Genomic DNA, 22,024 nt, shown 5'->3' with positions numbered 1-22,024 from the left:
TTTTCCTCTAAAATCATCTTTAATAAAGAGGTCTGTGCTTCCACATATTTACAGGATAAACTGTTCCACAGATGCAAAAAATACACTTTGAAATTCATTAAATATTGAAATACTGAATTTCTCTTGCAAGAAGGAAAAAAGGGGAACAATGTTTCTGCAGGATGAAAAAAAGTTTAAAAAAAAAAAAGACTGAAAACAGCATCAAAGAGAGTTTATCTTTTGGGCCAGTTATGCCGGAATCCTCTGTAGAGAATAAAAAGACAGACTGGTTAACATACTGGGATGTTTGAATTTGAAGTGCCAAAAAACCCAAACAACTGTACTCTTCTATAGTATATTGTATATGTTTACCTATCAGATTTTCCAGACAGGTACGACATACTTCGGTTTCCAGCTGCAAAATTGGATTTTTGTCCCTTGGGAATTTTCTGTTGGACAAAAGATTTAAATTCATCAAGCACTAATAATAATAATACTTGCTACTTATATATATATATATATATATATATTTATACATACACACACACACACACACACACACACACACACAGTTTAATAAACTAATTAATTAACAAACAAATACCTTTTTCTTAAAATCATGGGCTTGCCGGTTTGGGTCAAACTGTGTGTTGTCCTTTGATTTTGTACCTGTAAAAAAATGGGGGTGTTAATTAATCTTTGAATAAATCTTTAGAAACAACTGTTTGTCCAATGTGATAAAAAAAATGTTTTAAATCACATATGCATACCAGCAAACACTTTGAGGTCTGACTGACTGTAGTCGAAGGGCTTGAAGCTTTCTTGGGGAGGCGGTTCTGTCTTCAGGGGCTTCTCTGCAGATTTCATCAGCTTCTTACTCGGTTTGGGAGTCGACTCTCCAACCTCACTGACGACCCTCTCTCTTTTCTTTCCACTGCCTTTTGCAGATTCCTAAAGAAATTGGTCAGCAATATTATATTCTGTACAATTAGGGCTGGGTATCGTTTAATTATTTTTCGATACCAGTACCAAAACCAGTACCCTTAAAGTGATACCGATACCAACAGAGTACTTCATTCATTACCCATCATGTGAATGGAAGCATTTAGTTGCGTAACATGCCACCACTCCTCCAGTTTCAGTCAAGCATAGAGGTTGTATTAGGCTATGTGTAGCTCTAGTTATGTCAGTTTTTTAGCAACCAAATGCAAAAACAAAACAACGCAAAGCCAGCGGTGCTGCTGATAGAGCAGATTGTGAGCTGAAGTTTCTCCGGTAAACACACTGATTATTTCAGCTGCCGCAGTCCCTCCTGCCCGACCTGCCTTCCGCTGTATGTAGCTGCTAGCTACACACGTCGCATTAAATCGAAGAACGCTTACGGTGATTGGCTGCAAGCAAAACCATAAAGAAAAGGATCGAATGCAGGTATCGTTTGACTGGAGACATTTCTATACTACTTGGTACTGGATTATTTCAGAGTACCGATACCCAGCCCTATGTACAATACTTATTTAGAATAAACATTGTAAATGAATGTATTCTTAAATGTATGTATTTTGTCAAACTAACAACATAATGAACAGTGTTGGATGACTGTTCCCAGCTAGGGACAAGTAGTATGCGTGTGCAGCCTTGTTGTAGAAGTAATCAAACAGGTTTTTATATTTTTATATTCTAGGGGTAATTTATTTATGGCGCACCATTAAACTGCATAAAAGAACACACATCAAGGAAATCTTTAAGGAATTAATGGGAACTATAAAGAGATTCATATTAAATGACATCATCTGCGAAACATTTTGTTTTGCAGTGCTGCATACTTAGCTGATATATATTTCTTTGTACCTCACTCAACAATTTCACATGCTCACAGTCCTTTGACTGAAAGAATTATATTGCAGGGAACTACTCAAGTCAACATTAGATTGACTCATTAGTAATGAAAAGAAATCCAGCTTTTGCTGCCATCTACAGGTTGAAATTTTAACTTTGCGTCAGGGTCTGCAACATTAAATTGTTACATCCCTGTTGACTGAATCTAGCAGACGACATTGGTGACGTCAGACATGCACAGAAAACCATTTCATCGTTTAACCTGTAGGAATCAGTGCAACAATGCTCTTTTGCCAAAGAAGATGTGTTGGAGTTGAGTTACAATCTTTGTTAAAACAAATTGACTGCTGCATGGTTTAATATAAAAAAGAAACAACATTATTACATAATTGTGTATAACGATACAGTAATGTTGCAGCTTCGTACATTTTTAAATGTTTGTTAAGTCTGTGGGACGGCACGGTGGTGCAGTGGTTGAAGCTGCAGCTTCATGCCAATCTTTACCCATGCTTAAGCATCTTCTCATCATCTTGTAGTGATTCTGCTTCCTACTGTTTGCACAAACCAGTATAGTCTTATTTAATCCTCAAAGAAAGGTTTTCCTCAGGGCTGGGTCAGTGAAACTGCTTCACATTTTATAACTACAATCACGGCATTGTGATTGTAGTTATATAATGTGAAGCAGGTGTGAATCACAGCATGAGTGTCACCTCACAGAGGTTTCACCTTCTGGATTGCTTTGCAATTACAAATCTGCCAACTGAGGCTTTAAACTGAGATTCAGTGGCTAAAACACATTTTCTTCAAAACAGTAGAGTTTATCATCCTTATTTATGAGTTTCATTAGTATTTACACAAGTTGTTCCAATTAACAGTATTAACTTGCTAAAGCATTTTTAAGGTTACACATCCAACTTGTGGAGTCTTGACAAATCATGTTTTCTTGAGATATTATCTCCCTGTGATAATTTCAGATTTATTTATCTAACTTGCTTAATTTGACCTAGTTCATAATTTTTTGATGCACCTGTTGGTGAACAGGACGCAGGCAAAAGAGAAACCCAGTGATGATGGAGCCCAGTCACAGCACACATGCTTCATGATAATCAATCATCATGATTGATATCATGATGTATATGATGTGAAATATCATTGCGCTAGAAGCTTTGGAAAACCACAAAGCTTTCTTACAAACTGAAATTAGACAAGAAAACTTCAGCGCCAAAGTGCTGGCTGAATCTGACAGTTAGCCGGCAGAGCCAATATTTGCCTGCAGTTGGCAGGTTGATGAGTGTTACTTTCAAGTGCTGCTGCCAACACTTCTGACTATAATGGATGCCTTCAGATGGTGCCAACGTGCTTATTTAAAAGGCGCCGTTTCAGCAGGGAGAGCCGAAAACCAACTTTTCACTTAAGCCATCATCATACAATGGATTTCTGTGGTGCACACCATTACTGTGTGCACTAGCGATTGATGGCTGAAGGCTCACACAGTGAAAGGCAGAGGGGAAGCAATGCCACCAGCAGGGACAGAAGCAAGAGACAAATGGTGGTGACCATTCTTGTTCTCTTGCACCGTGGACAGAAGAAGTGCCGAGACTTTTGTCTAACTGAGCATTTAAAACCGAGAGGAAACACCATATGGTGGCAAGGGCGTGCATAAGTAACCAAGTCGGAAGGTGCCAAGCAATACCCCAGAGAGACGACGCTAACAGGAAGTGGGCTTTTGGCCAGACAGTAGGTATTGTTGTTTCCCAGGAGGACAGAAAAGCGTTTGATGAGTGGAGGACATGTCTGTAATGCTCCAATCCCATGCTGTGCGTTCTTATTCCCCAGGCACATCATGTGACGGATATAAATATTAAAAGGCCACTAACATGCCGGTGCTGCAGACTGGCAGCGGAGGCTCACTCGCTTGTGAGTCACCGTATTTATGTGCAGAAATACCAGCCATGTCTTAAGAAAATGGGGGGCATTGCAGAGGGTTACACTGGCTATTAAAGCACTATTTTTAATATGCCGTGCCAGGCTCTTGGGTGAATATAACTCATGTTTTTCCATGGATTTGTACTTTCCCCAACAGGGACATCAACGGTGAAGTTGACAGAGTGCATAGAGGAAAGTGAAGAGTGTAAATGACTCACCGCTGCTTGCTGGCGAACAGTGGCAACGTTCTGGAGAGACTCCTGGTAGCTTTGTTTAGCCTTGTTTCTTTCCTCTGTGGAAATCAACATTCAAATACAATGAGGAACATCACTTTAAAAAAATTGTACATTTAGAACAGGTTAGTACCCCATTACCTGTCACTTTCTTTGCGTATTCCTTTGCTTCTTCCTTGGCTTTCCTCTTGGCCTCCAGCTCCTTCTGTTGCTGCTCAATACTCTGCAGTTTCCATCTTTTACTAATCTGTAAATGTGACATGGTACAGCTATGAACATTCATAGTAGTTAAGAGGACAACACAAATAAGTCTGGATATGCATGGATGTTTGGAGCTCTTGGATAACCTCAAATATTTTTGAAGATGGGTCAAACTTGGCATTCTTGTTGATGTGCACATCACTGGAGGGTAAATACTGAAATCACAAAGAAGATAGTTGAATGCTGTGTGTCCAGTTAAATAAAATGCTGAGGAATTATAACTGGTCATCTCTTACCATTCTGAAAGGGTTTTCAAAAGACTCAATGATACGTCTGGCTTTCATTTGAGCCACAGGGAGGGACTCTTGGTCATTCTGTGTTTCCAGCTCCTTCAAAAGTAAGCAGAGTTCTCACATTAGGTATCACAGTTCACATACAAAATCGACTGGCGGAATGAAGTAAACAAAAAGAACAAAAAAAGTTGATCGCTACCTCAAACAGTGTGATTTTAGCTGATGCCATGAGACCACTTGTTTTCTGTACATCAACATCCATTTTGAGCACATCGTCTGAGAAGAGCATCCCTTGTTTAACGGGCAGTTCTGAAAAGAAACACATTTGTTTAAGGCCTAATGGGCTAAAATATTCAAATCACCGGGGTAATGCACAGCATGTACGAGCATCAAGCTTACCATCAGGAGAAAAGGGGTGGAGATTGTTCTCAGAGACCCTGGATGTATCATGAGGACCAAACAACGTGACCTTTGGCTGCAAAATTATACAAGATCACATTTATTTTACCCCAGTTGTGATTTCTTCAACAACTACTGAAAACTAAAAATTCCATCTGTTTTAATCTGTTTGTTTTTTTTAAACCTACCTTTTTTATGGGCGTGAGTCCCTTCTTCTTTTGAGCTGCAATCTCAGCCTGTGCAACATGTAGAAAACAATGCAACGTTGACAAGTGAAATTACATCACTGACAAAAAAAACATTATATCCCCACTGCTGCCACCCATCTTTTCGCACCTTAAGGAGAGGCATTTCTCTGGCTTGCTGCACTAGCAAATGGAGCTCATTGACCTGCTGCCTCACCAGCGGGGGTACAGGGTTACAGCAGGCAATGATGCCCTGGGGCTCTCTGAGAAGATAAAGACAAAATACTGTGCTGGAGGTTATGAATAAAAACACTAAATTCACCTGCACTGTAGTGAGAACAACGAACACTAAAAATTAATCAAAATGCAAGTGGGAAATTTAATCAACATACTTGGGCAGCTCCTCAGATATCTTGATCATCATATGCGTAGGCAGGACATATCTAAACACACAAACAACACTATATTAAAAACATGTTAAGACAGATGTCGAAAGTCTGTGAATGATTCTATAAGCAGGGAGATTGTCACAAAAACATGTAGGTTGAAAAATCTGGCTGGGCATGAACTATAAATAGGAAACCAGCTCTAGCAGATTTCCAGCACAGCAAGTCCATCCATTTCCAAACAGCCTACCCGGTGCTTTCATCTTCCTGCCTGGCCAGCTTGTCCCTCCAGGCAAACAGCAATCTGAAGGCAGTGAGCTGCTGGGTGTTAAAGGCCCTTTTCTGCTTCCTCTGCAGCTCCAAATATGACTCCTCTGTGTATATGGGCTTCACATATTTCTGTATGAAAGGGTGGATGGTGAATCATGACAAATGTCAGAAAATGCAGGAGATTATGGTGCAGAAATGTAAAAAAAAATATGAATGCAATAAAGAAACTGTGCAACTATTGGATAGAGACCAGTGAAATAATAGTTTAGAGGTTGGTTTTTAAGTGTCAATTTAATCTTCATGATGCATCAAGTGAGAGATTTGTTTTCACCTTCAGGGAAATGTCTTTGCTCTTGTTCCAGACACTCTGCAGCAGGCCAGGCTGCCTGTGGTTAAAGTCCAACAGCTGCACCCTCACACAGTCGTAGATGTAAAGGAGGTAGTGGGTGTCTGTCCGGGCATAATGCAACATCTCATCTGGCAAGGGGCTACAGGGCCAAATTATGGGACATTCTTCACTTCAACTGCCCAAAGTCAACAATAATTCCAAGTATTTTTAGGAGTGATATCACAAACAATCTGAAATACATGATGGATTTCCCTGCTAAGATATTAAAAAGGAACTCTATCCCACAGTTAAACCTAAACATTAACTATAAAATGAAGCATCACATGGCCGAGTCATCTCCATACCGAATCCTCCAGTCAGCCAGCTGGTAGCGTTTGTCTGAGTCCACACTGCAGAAGTGTGTGAGCAGGTGGTCGAGGGAATGTCTGGCCAGGTTCAGAGCTCGGCTGGCCTGGTGTGTGTCAAAAAGGTTGACGACATACAAGCCGAAGTCCCTCTGGAGCCACTCGATGTCAGAGTCAGAGCCGTGAAATACCTGAGAACAGGAAAGAAAGCACATTCAGCTGAAAAAAACTGGTACCAACTTAAAAAAATTAAATAAAAAATTAAATAAAGTTTTTTGACTGCTTAGATACAGAAAATATTAGAACCAAAAATATAAAAAACTGGGGACACATCATGTGACATTTTTCCATTTGGATTATTTTCACAGATCTCCAAGTAGTTCAAGCCCACGCACTACACGTTTTCACAGGTATCCTAGTGTGAGAGTCACGGTGGCTCCCACACACCACAGGACACACGCCAATTTTATTAAACATGTTTTGAAAACTGTGGGGCTCTGGGCCACCTCAAAGAAATTCAGGCTCAGAAGTTTCAAGATTAAATCTTTACAAACTTAACATCAATACATTGGTGGAGATTTTCTTCTCCAGGTTACTACCTAATTTCAATAGGAGATGATTAAATGGTTCAGATGCAACCAGTTCATAAGGTAGTCTAAGCCATCTTCAATTTGATCTGCTTAAAAAAATAAATAAATAATTTAGGGCTATTTTAAGGCCATTTTAATTGCTGAGATTTGAGAATGCAATGACACAGCCTCATAACGCAGACCAATACAGCAAGCGGAACAAGTGGTCAGACAACCAGACAGGTTTTCTTTAAATATCCTCAGTTTAATTATCTAAACCACTTATTTTGAAGTAAAACCCAAAGGGAATACACCAGACATATCTGTCCACTGCATTGTAAAGCTGCACATAAGTACTGCATATCCAGTCGGTCAAAGTTGAACCAGGAGCTAGCTCTGCGAGATCTACTGGATTTTTAACATACATCTTCATTTTCAGTTTCAAACAAGTGGTTTAGTTAATATGATGTGTGCTTATTTGGTGCTGTGGTGTGGTTGCTCTGTGTAAAGCTATGTCTAGCAGAGTTACCATGTTCTCAGAAATGTTTAATTCATAACAGAGAGCACACGAGACAAAACCAAGGTTGAACAACAATAAAAGAGAAAGAAACTTTCTGTTAAAGACAGCCACACAGATCATTCAGTGGCCTATTTTGAAAAAAAAAAATCTAATCAGACATGTAATCTCATTTTCCCTTTAGACAGTTTAAGTCATAGAAGAGGATATTGGAACAAATGATTTGTGGAGCGGTTACATTACCTTGACAATAGCCGGGTCAGTGAATGCCTCATTCAGGATGTACATCTCGCTGCGGAGCTCCAAGGTGTCGATAATGAAGTCCTCCTCTCTGGTAGAGATCTGCATCAGACAGGTGAGGCCGAGGAAACTCCTGTAGGAATGGTGCTGCCATGGAGGACAGGGTGTTAACATAACTTCTGCTTCTACACAAGAACTTGCAGGTTTTAATAACAAGCCTCAACCACAGTCAATTCCTTCCTGACACAAAATGTCAACATTATAAGCCTCACAAAGGCACTATCTGTTGCCTGGCTGTTGTATTAGATCACATTTTATTGTATAGGTATCCAACAACTTTTTGTAATCCCGTACCTCAAGGTCCACTGCAAATTCAGACAATTTGCACAGCTTCTCATTCAGAGCCACCAGGTCCTCCAGTGTGTCAATGAAGGAGCACTTGGTCTCAGCCATTGGTTTGTACATCTAAAAATAATCCACAAACGATTTAGTAGAGGCCTAACCAACAACGAGAAGATCATATTGTAGTGTGTTGAATCACTTACCTGTGGTTCTGGCTTAGACAGAAGGCTTTCTGGTATTGTAAGATGATCCAATTCATATTGGTATGGGTGTGCAAACCTACATGGATCGAAATCACAAGTTTAGATGCACAACGAGAAATGGGAAAAGACAAAATGTTAATACTACAAAAAGGGACAAGTCTTACATGTCTTCTACATGTTCCTGAGTTCTCTGCTGGTGAATGAAGTCAGCCAGGGCAGCCGGGACATCGAGGTCCTCAGGTCTCTCTTTACGGATTTGTTTGTTGGTGAAATCTATGATGGGAGAGCAAGAAAGCCAATGTGTTCGACATGTTAAAGAGAACAACAGATGGGAAGAACATGAGCGAAGAGTATGTCTTACAAGAAGGAAGAGGCTTTATTGCATTGGGCTTGATGAAGATCTTGGGAATAAATGGTGTGTTGCTGTTGTCAACTTTTTCCTTGAATTTCAGCTGAGGCCTTGCAACATTCTTGGCGTGGAGCAGTCTGAACATCTCAGAACGACTGCCAGAGCCTGGACCCTGATCAATAAAAGCATTGTTTACCAAAAAGGTGTGAAGGGGACAGTATAAATATTTATCAAGTGTTCCAAAAAAAAAAAAAAAAAAAAAAAAAACCCAGAACAACTTTCTAGTACTTTGAGAGCTTGAACACCAGGACTGGCACATAATGTTTCAGCTTGAACACTGCCCAAAAAAAATTGGCAGCTGCAGTATAAGAGCTGAGAGGTTAATTCGCCAACCTTGCGATTCCAGCTGGATACGACAATCTTGGGAGGCTGAAACCCTGCAGGCATGACAGGCTGCTGGCTCCTGTTCACCCCATCAGCTTCATCAAGAAGAATCCCCTGGAAATCAGATACAAGAGCTTGGTTGGTTTGCAAAGACCTTTTCACGAAGAAATTTGTTTAACACCAAAGCTACAGGTCATACCACTCTTTCGAGGATGACGTCGTTTGAGTCCACAACCAAGTCAAACCTCTCCTCCAGCCCTGTCAGCTTGTTCCGGTCTCTCATGTGAGATCTGCAGCCGTGGTGCTGCATTAACTGACTCATGCTAACACAGAAAAAAGAAAAGACTTAATTTCTCTTACTGAGAAACAACAAGCGGCAGGTTACCCAGTAAACCCACTCTTCTGTTTGCATGTCTAAGGCTTAGTCAGACTTGCTTTCGCACTCAGCATTGAAACAGGATGTGATGTCATGGGTCTGACAAAAGGTAATCAGGAAATATTGAGTGGATATTGCACAAACTGGGGTGATATGACACCACTAGAATCAATTTTCATAGGGCAAGACACATCAAGACAACACTGTTTCTCTTGACCAACTGTGCAAATTCACATGTCTACGTTCAACAAAAGGTGAACTTTGATCTACCAATGACAAAAAGAGTAAACGCATTATTGAATTTGTCAGTTGCATGGGCTTTAAGGTAAGTGAATGTGAGGAGGAGCGAACACTGGCAGAGAGAGGTGCAAGTCTGACTGAGGCAAAACTCTAAAGGAAGCAACAACATACTATACACTCACCAGTGTAAGAGCTTATCTCCTTGACTTTCACAGAACTCCTGGAATCCCGGGAAGCTCCGATAGAAATCATATTCATCTCCAGCTTGAGGCAAGGCGGCGGATGCTTTGGTGGCAGATAATACAGCACCCAATCCATACTACAGAGGAAAGACAACACTATAAATCAGTACTTACTAAACGTTTGCAATAAAGTCAAATGTAGTACAATTAAAAACTTAGGGTAGGGGAAACACTGAAAAGTGATGTTTACTTTGCGTTTTAGTTTAATGTCTAATATCATATTGGGGTTCTTAAAACAAGGTTATTCCTATACAGTGAAACATAGCACTTACGTTTTTTAACTTGCATGACTGTAGTATTTAAACGATTAATTGACATTTCACTAACCTAGTAGAATGATAATTGATAATGACACGTTTTAGCTACTTATCTTTTAAAAACAACAACTATCTGCTGGTGACAGCTTCTCAAATATGGATATTTGCCTGCTTTACTCCATTTAATAGCCATCACTTTAGCTAGCTAAGTTAAATAGCTTTGAGCTTTGGGATTGTTGGTCCAAAATGAGCAATTTTAAACCATCAATGTCAATACTTTTGACAAAACCATTAATCGACACAATCGATAGATTAGAGGAATATGCAAATTTACTTGCAGCCCGAACGTTAGATGAAATGTACATAAAACATTTATCTTTAAGACAGGCATATTTTAAGCTAATTAGCGCACCAAAGAGACTCGACTCTCGTAATATCGTTAACGTTACCTTACAAATTACTTGGATAAATCAGATCTTGTGTCAACAGATAGCTGTGCACGTTTTCCTACCAATACCTAACTTATTACGTGACTAACTTATAGCTCGTAGCCAACAAGCAATTCCACGTTGCCCACCTGACTGCTAGCTTGAACTCAAAAACTCTGCGTCCAGCTTGGTTAGTTCACTTACTTTAACAAAGGCATCCACGTCTTTAAACCCGGTACACAACTCGGCATTTTCCTCGTCGTTGGTGTCTGAGTTTGTGTCTTGAAGGCCACTGTTTGTGGAATCATTACTCTTTGACGAAGCCATCATCTTGTATACATGTGAGCCGCAGGAAACAGCCCCTTTCCTCAACCTTTTCTTCTGAGCTTCTAGGACGGAAGCCGAGGGCAGACAGCGCCACCTAAAGGTTTGGAGTGGACGGGCCGCAAAAGGACGGACTTTATTTACTACAATCTATTGAAATCTTATCGGAAATATTGCAACATGACCATATGTAAAATTTTTGAATTCATAACTCAACTTATTCACGAAAGTTGTAGCTTTAATTTTACGTATCTGGAACATTTTAGATTGTCTTTGTTTTAATGTTGTGTTGACTATTACCACTCAGATTGAGATCCAAATCAAGAATGGTCATGAATCTTATCATTTTTCCCCTGCATGGCCAGGCTCTGGTCGTCAATATACCCATTCAATGCAGTGACACTGCAGATAGCCTTATCTCCCCTGTATTGGCTCACCCATCCAACCTGACCTGAGTGTTGCACCAGGATGCTGGTACCATGAGGGGGCAGTATTGACATTTGCAGTCTGCAGCAACTAAGCCACAGGATCTGCACTCTGTTGGGAGATATGAGAAGTAATATGCACCAGTCACGTCTTAAATGTAAACCATATCTGAATCCAAAGCAGTTTTTTTGTGTGTGCAGTTTTCAGCAATAGAGGTGATACTGTGGGTATACTAAATACATACCCTTCCTTTAGTGTCTGGTGTAAAAAGAAGTAGCCAAATGATGTGATTCAGTGGTCAATAGCATGTGAAGAGCCATTGCCGAAGTATTGACACACCAGCTCATTATGGATGATCTGTGGTGTGCAGGGAGAAACCTCTCTTTTCTTCACTTCCCCTTCCTATTGATCTCTTCACAGGGTCCTCTCCCTCTTATTATCTTAAAAGCATCTCTGCAACACTGGCTCAATCAATATTTCACAGTAGCTTTCCATGTCATTCCGTTGTTTTAGTGGAAGGTATCTGAACCTCAGCAGATACATGCTCTAATAATCCAACAGTGCAGTACAAAGCCAACTGCTTGATACATGTGAGTTTTAGATTGTCTATTCTTTTAGATATTGCATGTGATTGTTGTATGTTAAACATTAGATTCTGTGATGATAGCCCCTATTATATAATAAAACAATTAGTATATGCAGCAAAAAACTTGAATAGGACATTGCTGCCATTTACTCTCATTTATATGCTTTTTCATAATATTATGCATTTTATAGCTTTGATGGTGCCCCAAGGCGCCACTCAAATTCCTCCTGCAGTAAGACACTAAAACTGCTGATGCTGAAAATGACACCGTGCCACACGTAATTCAAAGAAATCCAAGAGAAAATCCTCAGTGAATTGTTTTTATTAACTCCCTCATTTAAAAAACACAAATGCACCATACAATATCATACATGCACAGCTTCAGCATATCAAGATCAGCTGATGACTTTTCAATGTGAAAACGTTACTGCCACGATCTCACGGAGATCACCTGGACATAAAAATACTGAGTCACAACAGAAAGGCCAAGCGTTGTCACCCAAAGCTCGTTCTTCATCAAGCTTTATGGAATTACAAATTGGGTAAGTAATTTATTCATTTTTTGATCAATCCTGCCTTTTATTATCTTGGAAGTATCAAGAAAATTGTAAAGTTGTGTTGGTATAAAAAGACAAGTACTACTTGTATTAACTGCTGTGCACTGGTTGACTTACCTTGTAACAGGTAGTGTTTGTGTCATTGCACCAAAAGACTGTGTGTGATAGCAGCTGCTAAGAAATGATGCTCTCTGCTCATGTATTTTTCAGATTCTGGGTTTGACTGAGAATTACAATTGGAAGTAGGACACCACAGTTTGGTCTCCCAGTTGGGGGCGTTGCTTCAAATCACAACAAAATACCTACAGTATGTACAGTATACTGCATGAAGGCAAGAGAGATCTCATTGCACTGGCTTTTGAACTAGCCCTAACACTGGCTCTTAATTGTTATTTTAAAGCAACACTTGACCTTTGTGCAGAAGTTTTGCAAGAAACAAAATAAAATGAACAATCAGGAACCATATCAAACATTAAAAAAAGAGAAAATCAAAGTCAAAATCAAAACATCTCCACAGTACTGATACGTTACAAAACAAAGAGGTTGGCAATGCTTCTATGTAACCAAGACACAAGTTCATAAGCTGTGTAATGTTGCCTTTTTCAGTTCATATAATCAGTAAATCAGCCAGAAAGATGCATTTCCTGTGTAAACATTTGTTAGCTTAACAATGACATTCTGTGATGAAAGAATGTATACAGATTAACCACACGTACAGCCACAAAAACAACATAATAGGATTCAAAGACTGCTTTCAGAAAGTTATTAACACTCATCGGGGAAGAGAACCTTTTGTCCTCACATTTAATACCAAGATCATCCTGCAAGGTGCACCTGACCTGGCCTTGGATTCTAGAGCTTTTTTCCACTTGTTCCTTTGCACTGGTTATCCATGGTAATCTGATAGAAAAACAGACATTTCAACTCCTCCCTGTGTTAAACTTGTTTTTCTACCTCCCATATTGACCTTATATCACTAATTGAATGTCCGCAATGCTTCAGTTGCCCAAAGCCCTGAACCATGGTTAAGTACAGGAAATTAGTTTAAACTATTTCTTTTCCAAATAGCTGAATGGGCTTGAACAGTTTTTCATGACGCTAGGTTAAGGTAATAACCACGCACATGCACACTTACACACGCACCCTTGAATCTTCCTGGTGTCTTCCTGATGGCATTGTCCTGATTTAGTCCTCCCTAAATTCTGATATATTAATCTTGTGTGGGTGTCATTAGTACCATTACTCCTATGCCCTTTCCCATAGAAGCCCCTCAGGCCTGCTCTAATTTTCTAAGATATTTTAATGTCTGCTAAATCACGACCCATATCAGGCTTTCGTCAAGTCAGACTGTTAAAAAGACCCTTGTGTCGTGTGCTGTCAGACTTCTGATCTATCTGCTCCTGCCACTATACGGCTATTGAACGGTAGGGTGAAGCAGGTCTGAATACCTGAGCAGTGGGGTTTCACTGAAATACATAAATAAACAATGACATCACATACCACATAAAAAAGCCAATACAACTGACAAGAAAGGACAGATTCACAAAGTATTAAAACACAGCTGACCACACATTTTGCCAAATAATTTCTAAGCTGGTGGCTAGATTTCAATTATCAGACTGGCACAATTGGCAGCACTTTAAACCTCTCGTCTCGACTGCAATGGCCCAGATGGATGTGGACTATGGCTGCAACTAATGATTATTTCCAATGAAACAATCAGTCTATAAAATGTCAGAAAATACAGAAAAATAACATTTTGGGAAATATTCCTATTCGCTTTCTTGCCGAGAGTTAGATGAGAAAATCAATACCACTCTCATGTCTGTGCATTTATAGCGTTTGACTCAGTTGTAAACACACAGATGTGTAAAAATGACAGAAGTTCAAACCCTGCGAACTTTCTCACCTCACACGTCTGGCCAATCATGGCATGACGTGGGTGTGTTTACAGAAATTGTTGGAAGCAGCCCCCCCTGACTCCGAAGCTGTTCGACCATCAGACTGATGAAGTATACTGGCCCCTTATAGATTCAGCAAAGAAGATAAAATGTGTTAATTAGTGAACTTCATCGTACGCGTTTTTGTAACCATATTTATCATGTTTTTTGCCATGGCTGGGCTGTTGTTAGAGTGTTGTAACGTTAGCTGTTCTAACTGCTGTCTACATCTAACCGCCATCTGCTGCAAAGAAGTGAGCTGCAAACGTTTAAGAGCCACCTTTCAAGCTTACCAGCGTTCAGTTTTACACACTCAAACCATAGGTTTTCAAGAAGGAAAATGACTTACTTGCTGTCTTCCTGAAAAGACTGGTCATTTTAATGTCTGTGCGTTCAATACAGAGCTAGGTCCATGATGTTTTTATCCTAGCTTTGCACAAAGACTGGAAGCAGGGAAAACTTGTAGCTTCTGTCAAAGTAAAAAAAAAAAAAGTCCCAGTAATTCTAAAAACTATTATTAACTTCAAACTATTATTGCACATTGCAAATAAACTGCAATCGAACGTACACCTTGTTGGGTATGTTTGGCATTTTCCCTGATAAATGACTTAGTGATTGTTGATGATTATTTTCTGTCGATCAGCATTAGTGTTAAAGGAAATACACTGGCAGTTGTATACCTCTCCCACTACTGCTGTATGCAGGCAGATGAAATCTCAGTCAATGCAGAGTGAAGTCCAATCCATCAATCAGCGAGCTATCACAATAACTGGTCTGAGGCATTAAAACCTGTAGGAGCCCTCATGGTACATTTGGCTCTTCACAATCAAATGATGAAAGGTAAATGGCTAACACTGGCACTGTGAGCTGTTTTATGAGTTTTATCTGGGACACAAAAAACTTTTAATGGAGCATGTAAAGATGAAGGTGGTTGCAGTATGTTCTGAAACACTGAGTATCACTGTCTAGTGTCTATAAGTGATGGCGTTACAAGAATCTCCAAAGGCACGGGAACGGGTGAATGAATGTTCCGACTCACCAATTCAGATGTTTAGAGGAAAACGGAAAATATTCAAAAATACAACTTGTCATCACGGCCCTCCGCAGGGTTCACTGAGACCTTCAAGAATAAGAAACTGTGAGGAATAAAATGTTGAGCATGTAGCTATTTTAGCATTAACAACAAGAAGGCTGAAACTACTTTGGCACATGAATGGAAGTAAGGCATCTGTATCATTCGGAAAAAGAGTTGAAATGGAGCATTGTTCCCAACCGGCAAAAATGTCAAAACAGGCCTACGTAAAAAAAGCACAAGCATTTACTGTTAATTAAGTGTCTGACAGCACGCTCCACTCTAGTGCTGCCTCATACCCGCAAACTAACACTGCAAAATAGTGTGTTGTTACCTCCAAAAGTGAGAGAAAAAAAAGAACTCAGCAACTTTCACGAATTAAAGAAAAATACCAATAAGAAGGTTGAAAAACAGAGCGGAGTCATTGTGTCACGACGTTGACCTGAATGTTGATATTGCGATGGCAAGGAGCAGGGAGAGGGGGGAGGTGTCCACACTCCAGGCTCTCGAGCCGCGGGCACTCATACCTGGAACACAAAATAACCCACGATAAACTGATGTTAAATCTGCTGGAGGAAGCGGACAGTTGGCAGCAGCTCCACACTTCGGGACATTCATCTGAAATACTAATTTCTTATCTCTACGTTTTAGCTCTCTGCTATGTTATCTGTAGAAAAACCTGAAAACAGATGTGCCAAAAACATTCTACCTGAAAATTTGATAGATTTCAAAAACATAAAACATGCAAACTGACTTTGCATAGGGTTACCTAAAATGTGGTAAAAACGTATTTATGTCCTGGCTTATGACTGCAATTGTAAGTAAAAAATGTATTAAGGGAGCTGGGTGTAAAGAGACCACGAGTCTGATACAGTTTGCTCAGTGAGTCAATTAGCTGTTATGGATCAAAGACTATTTCCCTGTAATGACATAATATCCATATAAAACCCTTTCCTGGACATATTATTGATGCAAAAGAAACCTGCTGAACCACTTCTGATGTTTCAGAGCTACTAGTTTCTATAAACACAGTACTCTGTTTTGACTGCTAATGTGTTTTTCCCACATCTTTTCTTTGCAGTATCCAAAGAATCTAGTTAGCCTATTTTTCAAATTAAATTTAAAAGAAAACCCAGCGTGGAATTCTATCTCTCTCAACTGCTTTTTTTCTGGGATTCAAAACAGAATATCAACAATGCAAATTAGCATTTAGAGCAGAAGAAGAGCCCCCTGCAGTCCCACAGGACAGTAATAGCATCTAGTAAAAGAGGAAGTCAACCTCTGCGACAGAGATGGATTGCGCTGCATATTTCAGCAAAATATAAGCCTGGAAGAACTCAGGGGGTTGGCTGGGGACATGAGTAATGGTGAGTCAACAGAGGACAAAATGTCCCTGTCAGGTTTAAAAAGTGCTAAGTGACTTCATTTACAAGTATGGGTAAACACTAAAAAAAGAAAAGTTCTGAGAGATTGAGATCCCAGTGAATCTGTATGTCAGATGTTGCCATTATGTTGTGTTTCTCTAGAATATGGTGGCATCAGCATATTTCAGTGCTACGGCTGAAGAATGCAAACTTTGAAATATCTGTTTTTTGTCTTCCACCTGAGAGTTAAGAGAAAGCCAAACTCAAATTATTCCTTTAACCTTCTATTTTTAACTCCGTAACCACTACAACTCGATAAACCGTCAGCAACAAGCTTACTTAGTTGGTGGATTCGTATGGGATCTGAGGCCGGGCCCAGTCCTCCTTCACTCAGCGTCTGAATGTGGATGATGTAGTCGTCGTCGTCGTCCTCGGAGAGGGTCAGCTCTGCTGTTGAATTGGCTGTTGTGAGTGTGTTTACCTCTTTGTGTCTCTGTCTCCAGTATGACAGCTGAATGGGGGGAGACCAAGGTGGGTAACAAATTGTAAATATGTATTCTTACAGCCTGACAGCTTAGAGTGAGCCTCCACACAGGTAAAGTGACTCATTCTGAATTACCATTCTACTGTGAAACATATTGAGAGAGTAAAACTCACTTGGTAGCCTGTAACTTCTGACTCTGATTCCATTGCCACCACAGGTTCCCAGTAAAGAGACAGTTGAGAGCCAATTAGGGTCCATTCAACATTCAGCGGTGGTTGGGCTGGTGCTGCATGATATGAAAATAATTAATTTCTACATGTCAGCGCAGTAACATAACTGTCACATCATTATACAAGAAGTATCATATTTTTAGAAGTAGATATTGTTTCTACCATCAGACGTTTGTGGTATGAGGATGCAAAGCATGCCTCAACACATTAACTTTGTTGAAGAATAGACTTCATTCAAACCGTTCATAGTTTCCACCTCTGAATTCTAATCAGTGTGGATACAAAATCAAACACTTGAGCAGCAGGGCGTCCAGCAACTTACGTGGCTTTTTCGTGGTGACATTGATTGCAGGGAGGAAGGGGCCGGTGCCCGCTGTGTTGAAGGCGCTGACTGTTAGGAAATACTGCGTGTTTCCTGCCAAGCCGCTCACTGTGACCGAGGTTTGGTTCCAAGGCACCCTAACCTTCCCCATGGTCTCTGGTTTAGTGTCATCTTCCCAGTATACCACCTGTTTGAGACAGACAACCGTGATATGTGGCTTTGGATTGGAGCAAAATGTGTAGTATGCATTTTCTTTTACATACAGTACACCAAAGTATTTGTAGTTGTTTTTGGTGTCTTGAGACAAATGTGGTATTGTTAAATGATTGCCTCTGGGTGTTTCCTCTTAAGAGAGAGCAGTTTTCTTTTACATTTCCATCAGGATATTTGATTTAACATCATAAAGCCTTTGTTGATGTACTTTTACAACCCCTAGGGACGTTTCACTATTGTTCAGATACTACTGAAAGAATGACACAATAAGGGAAGCAACTAATTATACCTTTCCTTATTGATTAATCTACTGATTTAATTAATGATTTAATCATTAAAATGTAAAAAAAAAACATTATAATATCCCAATGCCCAAGGTGACACCATCAAAATCCTTGTTTTGTCCAACCAGCACTCAAAAAATGTATTTAATTTACAATCATAATAAAACAGAAAAGCAGCAAATGCTCACATGTGAGAAGCTAGGACCATTTTTGCTTGATGACTGAAATGATTAATCACTTATCAGAATTAACAATCAAGATTTTATTGTTGCTCGACTAATAGATTTATTGTCTAATCATTTCAGCACTACAATACATCAATCTATGTTGCATATTGCAGCCAGCATGTAATATTTATTTTTCCACTGATGAAAATAGAGCTAATTATGATATGCTTTCATATGAAAATATTACAGATCAAATACCAACTAAAGTTAGCAATCCTAGAATAAGGGACTATTTTGTTATCACTCCTTCTAACCATCAAACTGAAAATAGATTATCCTAAAAACGACATCCATCCCCCACCCATCTACTTTTCTGTCATCATTATTCAATGTTAGCTGATGTTGACATCGCCGGGGTAGCTCAGACATAAAATGGCACCAAAGCTTACTTTCCCAGATGGAAATATTGAAACAACTTAAATTTTACAGTGCAAAAGAATAACAACAACCTCTTACATTAAAGCCCTTTGATCACCCTGATTATTCAGCCAGAAGTATGCAGGTGAGGCAATCAGGCTGTCCCAGTTTTTGAAGGTAAAATAATGCAATCAACTGTTCCTATGTTATTTAGTGAACGATGACAAGATCACTTCCCATGGTGCTGGGTTTGTCTGACTGTAAAAACGTATAATTGTTAAACTTCAGTAGACAGTTTTGAGTATCATTTGGTGTGTGTATGATGGCATTTGTTGGTAATCTGACATGAGGTCTGGTATAGTATTGCAGCACAGACTATCATAAAGCTCTGAATCATGATATTGCATATCTGACAGCAACATGAAAAGGCATGTGGACAGGCAATTTTCTTTTGTTCTCTTGAAAACGCTCTGCCACGTTTTCCTGTCGTGTTGGTACAAAGAACTGTATAATTTGGGCTATAACACTCGCCCAGCTGAAACAGCCATTTCCATGGCGACGCAGAGTTTGGAAGTGATGGCTTTGAGGTACAACAGGGGTGATGACAAGCATTTGAAATGTGTTGTGTATGATTTCTTTTTCCATTTAAAAGGGTAAAATGTACCTCATAGCCCAGAACCCTTTCAGGGGTGAAGGAGAGAGCCTGCCAATTCACCTCAATCTCAGAGGCTGAGACACTTCTGGCCCAAACTCCCGCTGGCATCCCACTTGGCTCTGAAAACAGACAACAGGAGACTGAGCATCGCTGCCTTGTTCCAAAGAAGAAGAGAGACAAGCAGAACAAATCTCTTCAATTTTTACATTTATAACTGTGCGGCATTCTTGTTGATCTCTACTTGGATGAATCATCACACAAAGGTGCTGCTGGTAAATAGACCAATACCACACTACAGACTGACCCCCTCTCAGCATGCTGAGAGGTAGCATAGATCTAAATGCCAACCGGTTTCCACTTTGGCATAGCCATTCAAAAGAGTGGTGATATTCGGAGGCAATCTACCTATGCTTACATAAATGCGTTGCAAATTATTTTCCAGTTTTCTACCCTTTTTTACTTGTAAAAAGATTTCTGCAGATATATTTTCCTGCATGTCGCTTTATTTCATGCAGGGAAATAAATGTCTCTATATTGAAAACCACTTTCATGATCTTTGTCCTTTTCAAAAACTGAAAAGGCTTTGCAGCTTTGCAAAAATCCCACTCACGTTCATTCCCTTACCTGTCTCTGCAGAGTAGATGGTGACCACGGGGCTGAAGGGACCCTGTCCTTTGCTGTTGTAAGTGCCGACCTTGACATGAAATGGAGAGAAGGGAGCGATGCTGTCGTTGCGGTACACATAGCGCGATGCACCGGGGGCAGAGGTGGCCACGTGAGTCCAGCTAACTTCTCCGAAGGCGCGGAAAGCAATGATGTAACCAAAGCTCTCACCATTCTGTAGTTCTTCAGGGACAGGCTGAGAGTGAAACACAAAACTATAGTGATATTAAAACATATACAAACAACTCACGTTCACCCCGCGGCTGGGCTGACACAATCACCACCCACTCTCATGGTGCCAAAAGAAGTGCGTGACCCACAAATTGCTTTTGTGACCCACCTGAAGAAATGAAATGAGCAGTAAAATGCCATTTAAAAAAATATCTAAGCTCATTACAGAACGTCTGGGCAGAGTTTGAAATGAAAAGTTATTTCTGAATTTAATGAAATGAGAAAACTCAAATAATGAGATAGCTTTAGCCAACTAATGACTTTTTCAATATCTACATTATTTTCAACTACCCGACTGTTATTTCATTGCTAGATTTGAGCATTGCAGATTTGGCTGAACAACAGTAATTCACCACAGATCCAAGCCTAATAAAAGACAATAACTGTCAGATTCAGTGTTCTGTTTGTGTTTACATTGCTGCTGCCTTACATGCAGACTCTTTAAGAAATGACTACGACTGGAGCGCCAGACTTCAATTGACCCAAAATGTATGACACCCACAAGCCAAACAGAGCACGGGCTTTGATTTAGCGAGAAATATTAACCATCTCACTGAAGAAAAAAAAAGATTAACTGCAGGCGTAAGACTGATGACTTACCTCCCATGTGATGACCAGTTCAGATCGGCTTCCACCTCCTCCACCCACGTCACCTGGCGCTGCATCAGGAACTAAACAACACAGACCTAGTTCACACCTCCATATAAGATACACTTTAGGCTTTAGAAAGAGCTGGTGGTATAATCCTAAACCATTTGACTTTTTGCAGATCATAGTTTGAGGTTTTGATATTTTCTATCTGATCAGGATTAATGATTTGAGGGGAAAAAAGTGAATCACATTTACTGTACCTGCGTCCTCTGTCCTGGTCTTGACTGACACAGGGCTGGGTTCGCCAACCCCAACACTGTTTTTGGCCAAAACCCGAAACTCATACTCCACCCAGGCATTGAGGTCCACTACAGTGGCTGTCAGTGTGTTCCCATCGATTATCTCTGGGACTGGAAAAAAAACCAGATAATATACAGTATATACATGAGCATATAAAAAACAGAGGGGATACTGTAGCTGAACATGTGGAATAAAACTACAACAGGAGAAAGAAATCTATACACAATTGTAACATAATTAAATGAAAAAGACAAATCATTAAACAAGCGTGGCGATGCTACAATTTTGACTTCAGAAGAGGACACTGCAACTACTACTACTACTATTACTCACATCTCCTAAGTACAAAGGATGGGTGAAATGCAGTGGACAAAGGTAAGGTAATGTGACATGACATTGCCTATTTAAACATACAGTAGATACAGAGCAATATTAGCAATCATTTGGAGTGGTATTGCTGGCCATCTAATAAGTCTAATATTTTCTCTTCTTTTAGTTCTATTTTGGTCTCCACCAACTCCTGAGGGAAATATCTGGCTCTTTAGCTGCTAAATGCTCCACTATGTCCACCAGCTAGTTTCTAACATATGGTGAAAAAGGTCCAATAATAACCAATCGACCAATAAATAATGCCACAATATAACACACAG

General features: G+C 39.9%; 2 protein-coding genes across 2 annotated transcripts in view; both read right to left on the bottom strand.

Annotated features, from left to right (window-relative positions):
• Window positions 1-10,962, bottom strand: exosc10 (exosome component 10). The gene is made up of 25 exons (XM_044211526.1): window positions 10,753-10,962; window positions 9,804-9,940; window positions 9,205-9,328; window positions 9,015-9,119; window positions 8,634-8,793; window positions 8,437-8,545; window positions 8,273-8,348; window positions 8,082-8,192; window positions 7,731-7,874; window positions 6,402-6,592; window positions 6,040-6,196; window positions 5,689-5,837; window positions 5,445-5,495; window positions 5,204-5,315; window positions 5,056-5,103; window positions 4,868-4,943; window positions 4,668-4,777; window positions 4,472-4,564; window positions 4,322-4,390; window positions 4,116-4,221; window positions 3,960-4,033; window positions 750-930; window positions 584-648; window positions 352-428; window positions 1-243 (listed from the first exon to the last, which is right to left on the bottom strand). Exons 1-25 carry the CDS (start codon window positions 10,876-10,878, stop codon window positions 213-215), a joined length of 2,682 nt encoding a protein of 893 aa, XP_044067461.1. The 5' UTR covers window positions 10,879-10,962; the 3' UTR covers window positions 1-212.
• A 1,228-nt stretch (window positions 10,963-12,190) lies between these two features.
• cntn3a.2 (contactin 3a, tandem duplicate 2) overlaps window positions 12,191-22,024 on the bottom strand; it is a 33,253-nt gene continuing 23,419 nt past the window's right edge. The window contains exons 16-23 of the mRNA XM_044212028.1: window positions 21,335-21,484; window positions 21,084-21,154; window positions 20,214-20,448; window positions 19,599-19,708; window positions 17,854-18,040; window positions 17,475-17,587; window positions 17,157-17,328; window positions 12,191-15,980 (exon numbers count right to left, since the gene is read on the bottom strand). Of these exons, the coding sequence (XP_044067963.1) occupies window positions 15,883-15,980; window positions 17,157-17,328; window positions 17,475-17,587; window positions 17,854-18,040; window positions 19,599-19,708; window positions 20,214-20,448; window positions 21,084-21,154; window positions 21,335-21,484 (1,136 nt within the window). The 3' untranslated portion in view covers window positions 12,191-15,882. The remainder of the gene's footprint in view (window positions 15,981-17,156; window positions 17,329-17,474; window positions 17,588-17,853; window positions 18,041-19,598; window positions 19,709-20,213; window positions 20,449-21,083; window positions 21,155-21,334; window positions 21,485-22,024) is intronic.

This window comes from Siniperca chuatsi, linkage group LG10 (genome assembly GCF_020085105.1).
Source record: "Siniperca chuatsi isolate FFG_IHB_CAS linkage group LG10, ASM2008510v1, whole genome shotgun sequence".
Classification (NCBI taxonomy): domain Eukaryota; kingdom Metazoa; phylum Chordata; class Actinopteri; order Centrarchiformes; family Sinipercidae; genus Siniperca; species Siniperca chuatsi.
This window is presented reverse-complemented; position numbering and strand designations above follow the sequence as displayed.

Coding starts and splice junctions, on each gene's coding strand:
- exosc10 (XM_044211526.1), bottom strand. CDS start 10,878: ATGATGGCTTCGTCAAAGAGTAATGATTCCACAAACAGTGGCCTTCAA. Junction 6,593..7,730: donor CTGACCCGGCTATTGTCAAG/GTAATGTAACCG, acceptor TCCTGTTCTCAG/GTATTTCACGGCTCTGACTC. Junction 4,565..4,667: donor CTAAAATCACACTGTTTGAG/GTAGCGATCAAC, acceptor TTACTTTTGAAG/GAGCTGGAAACACAGAATGA.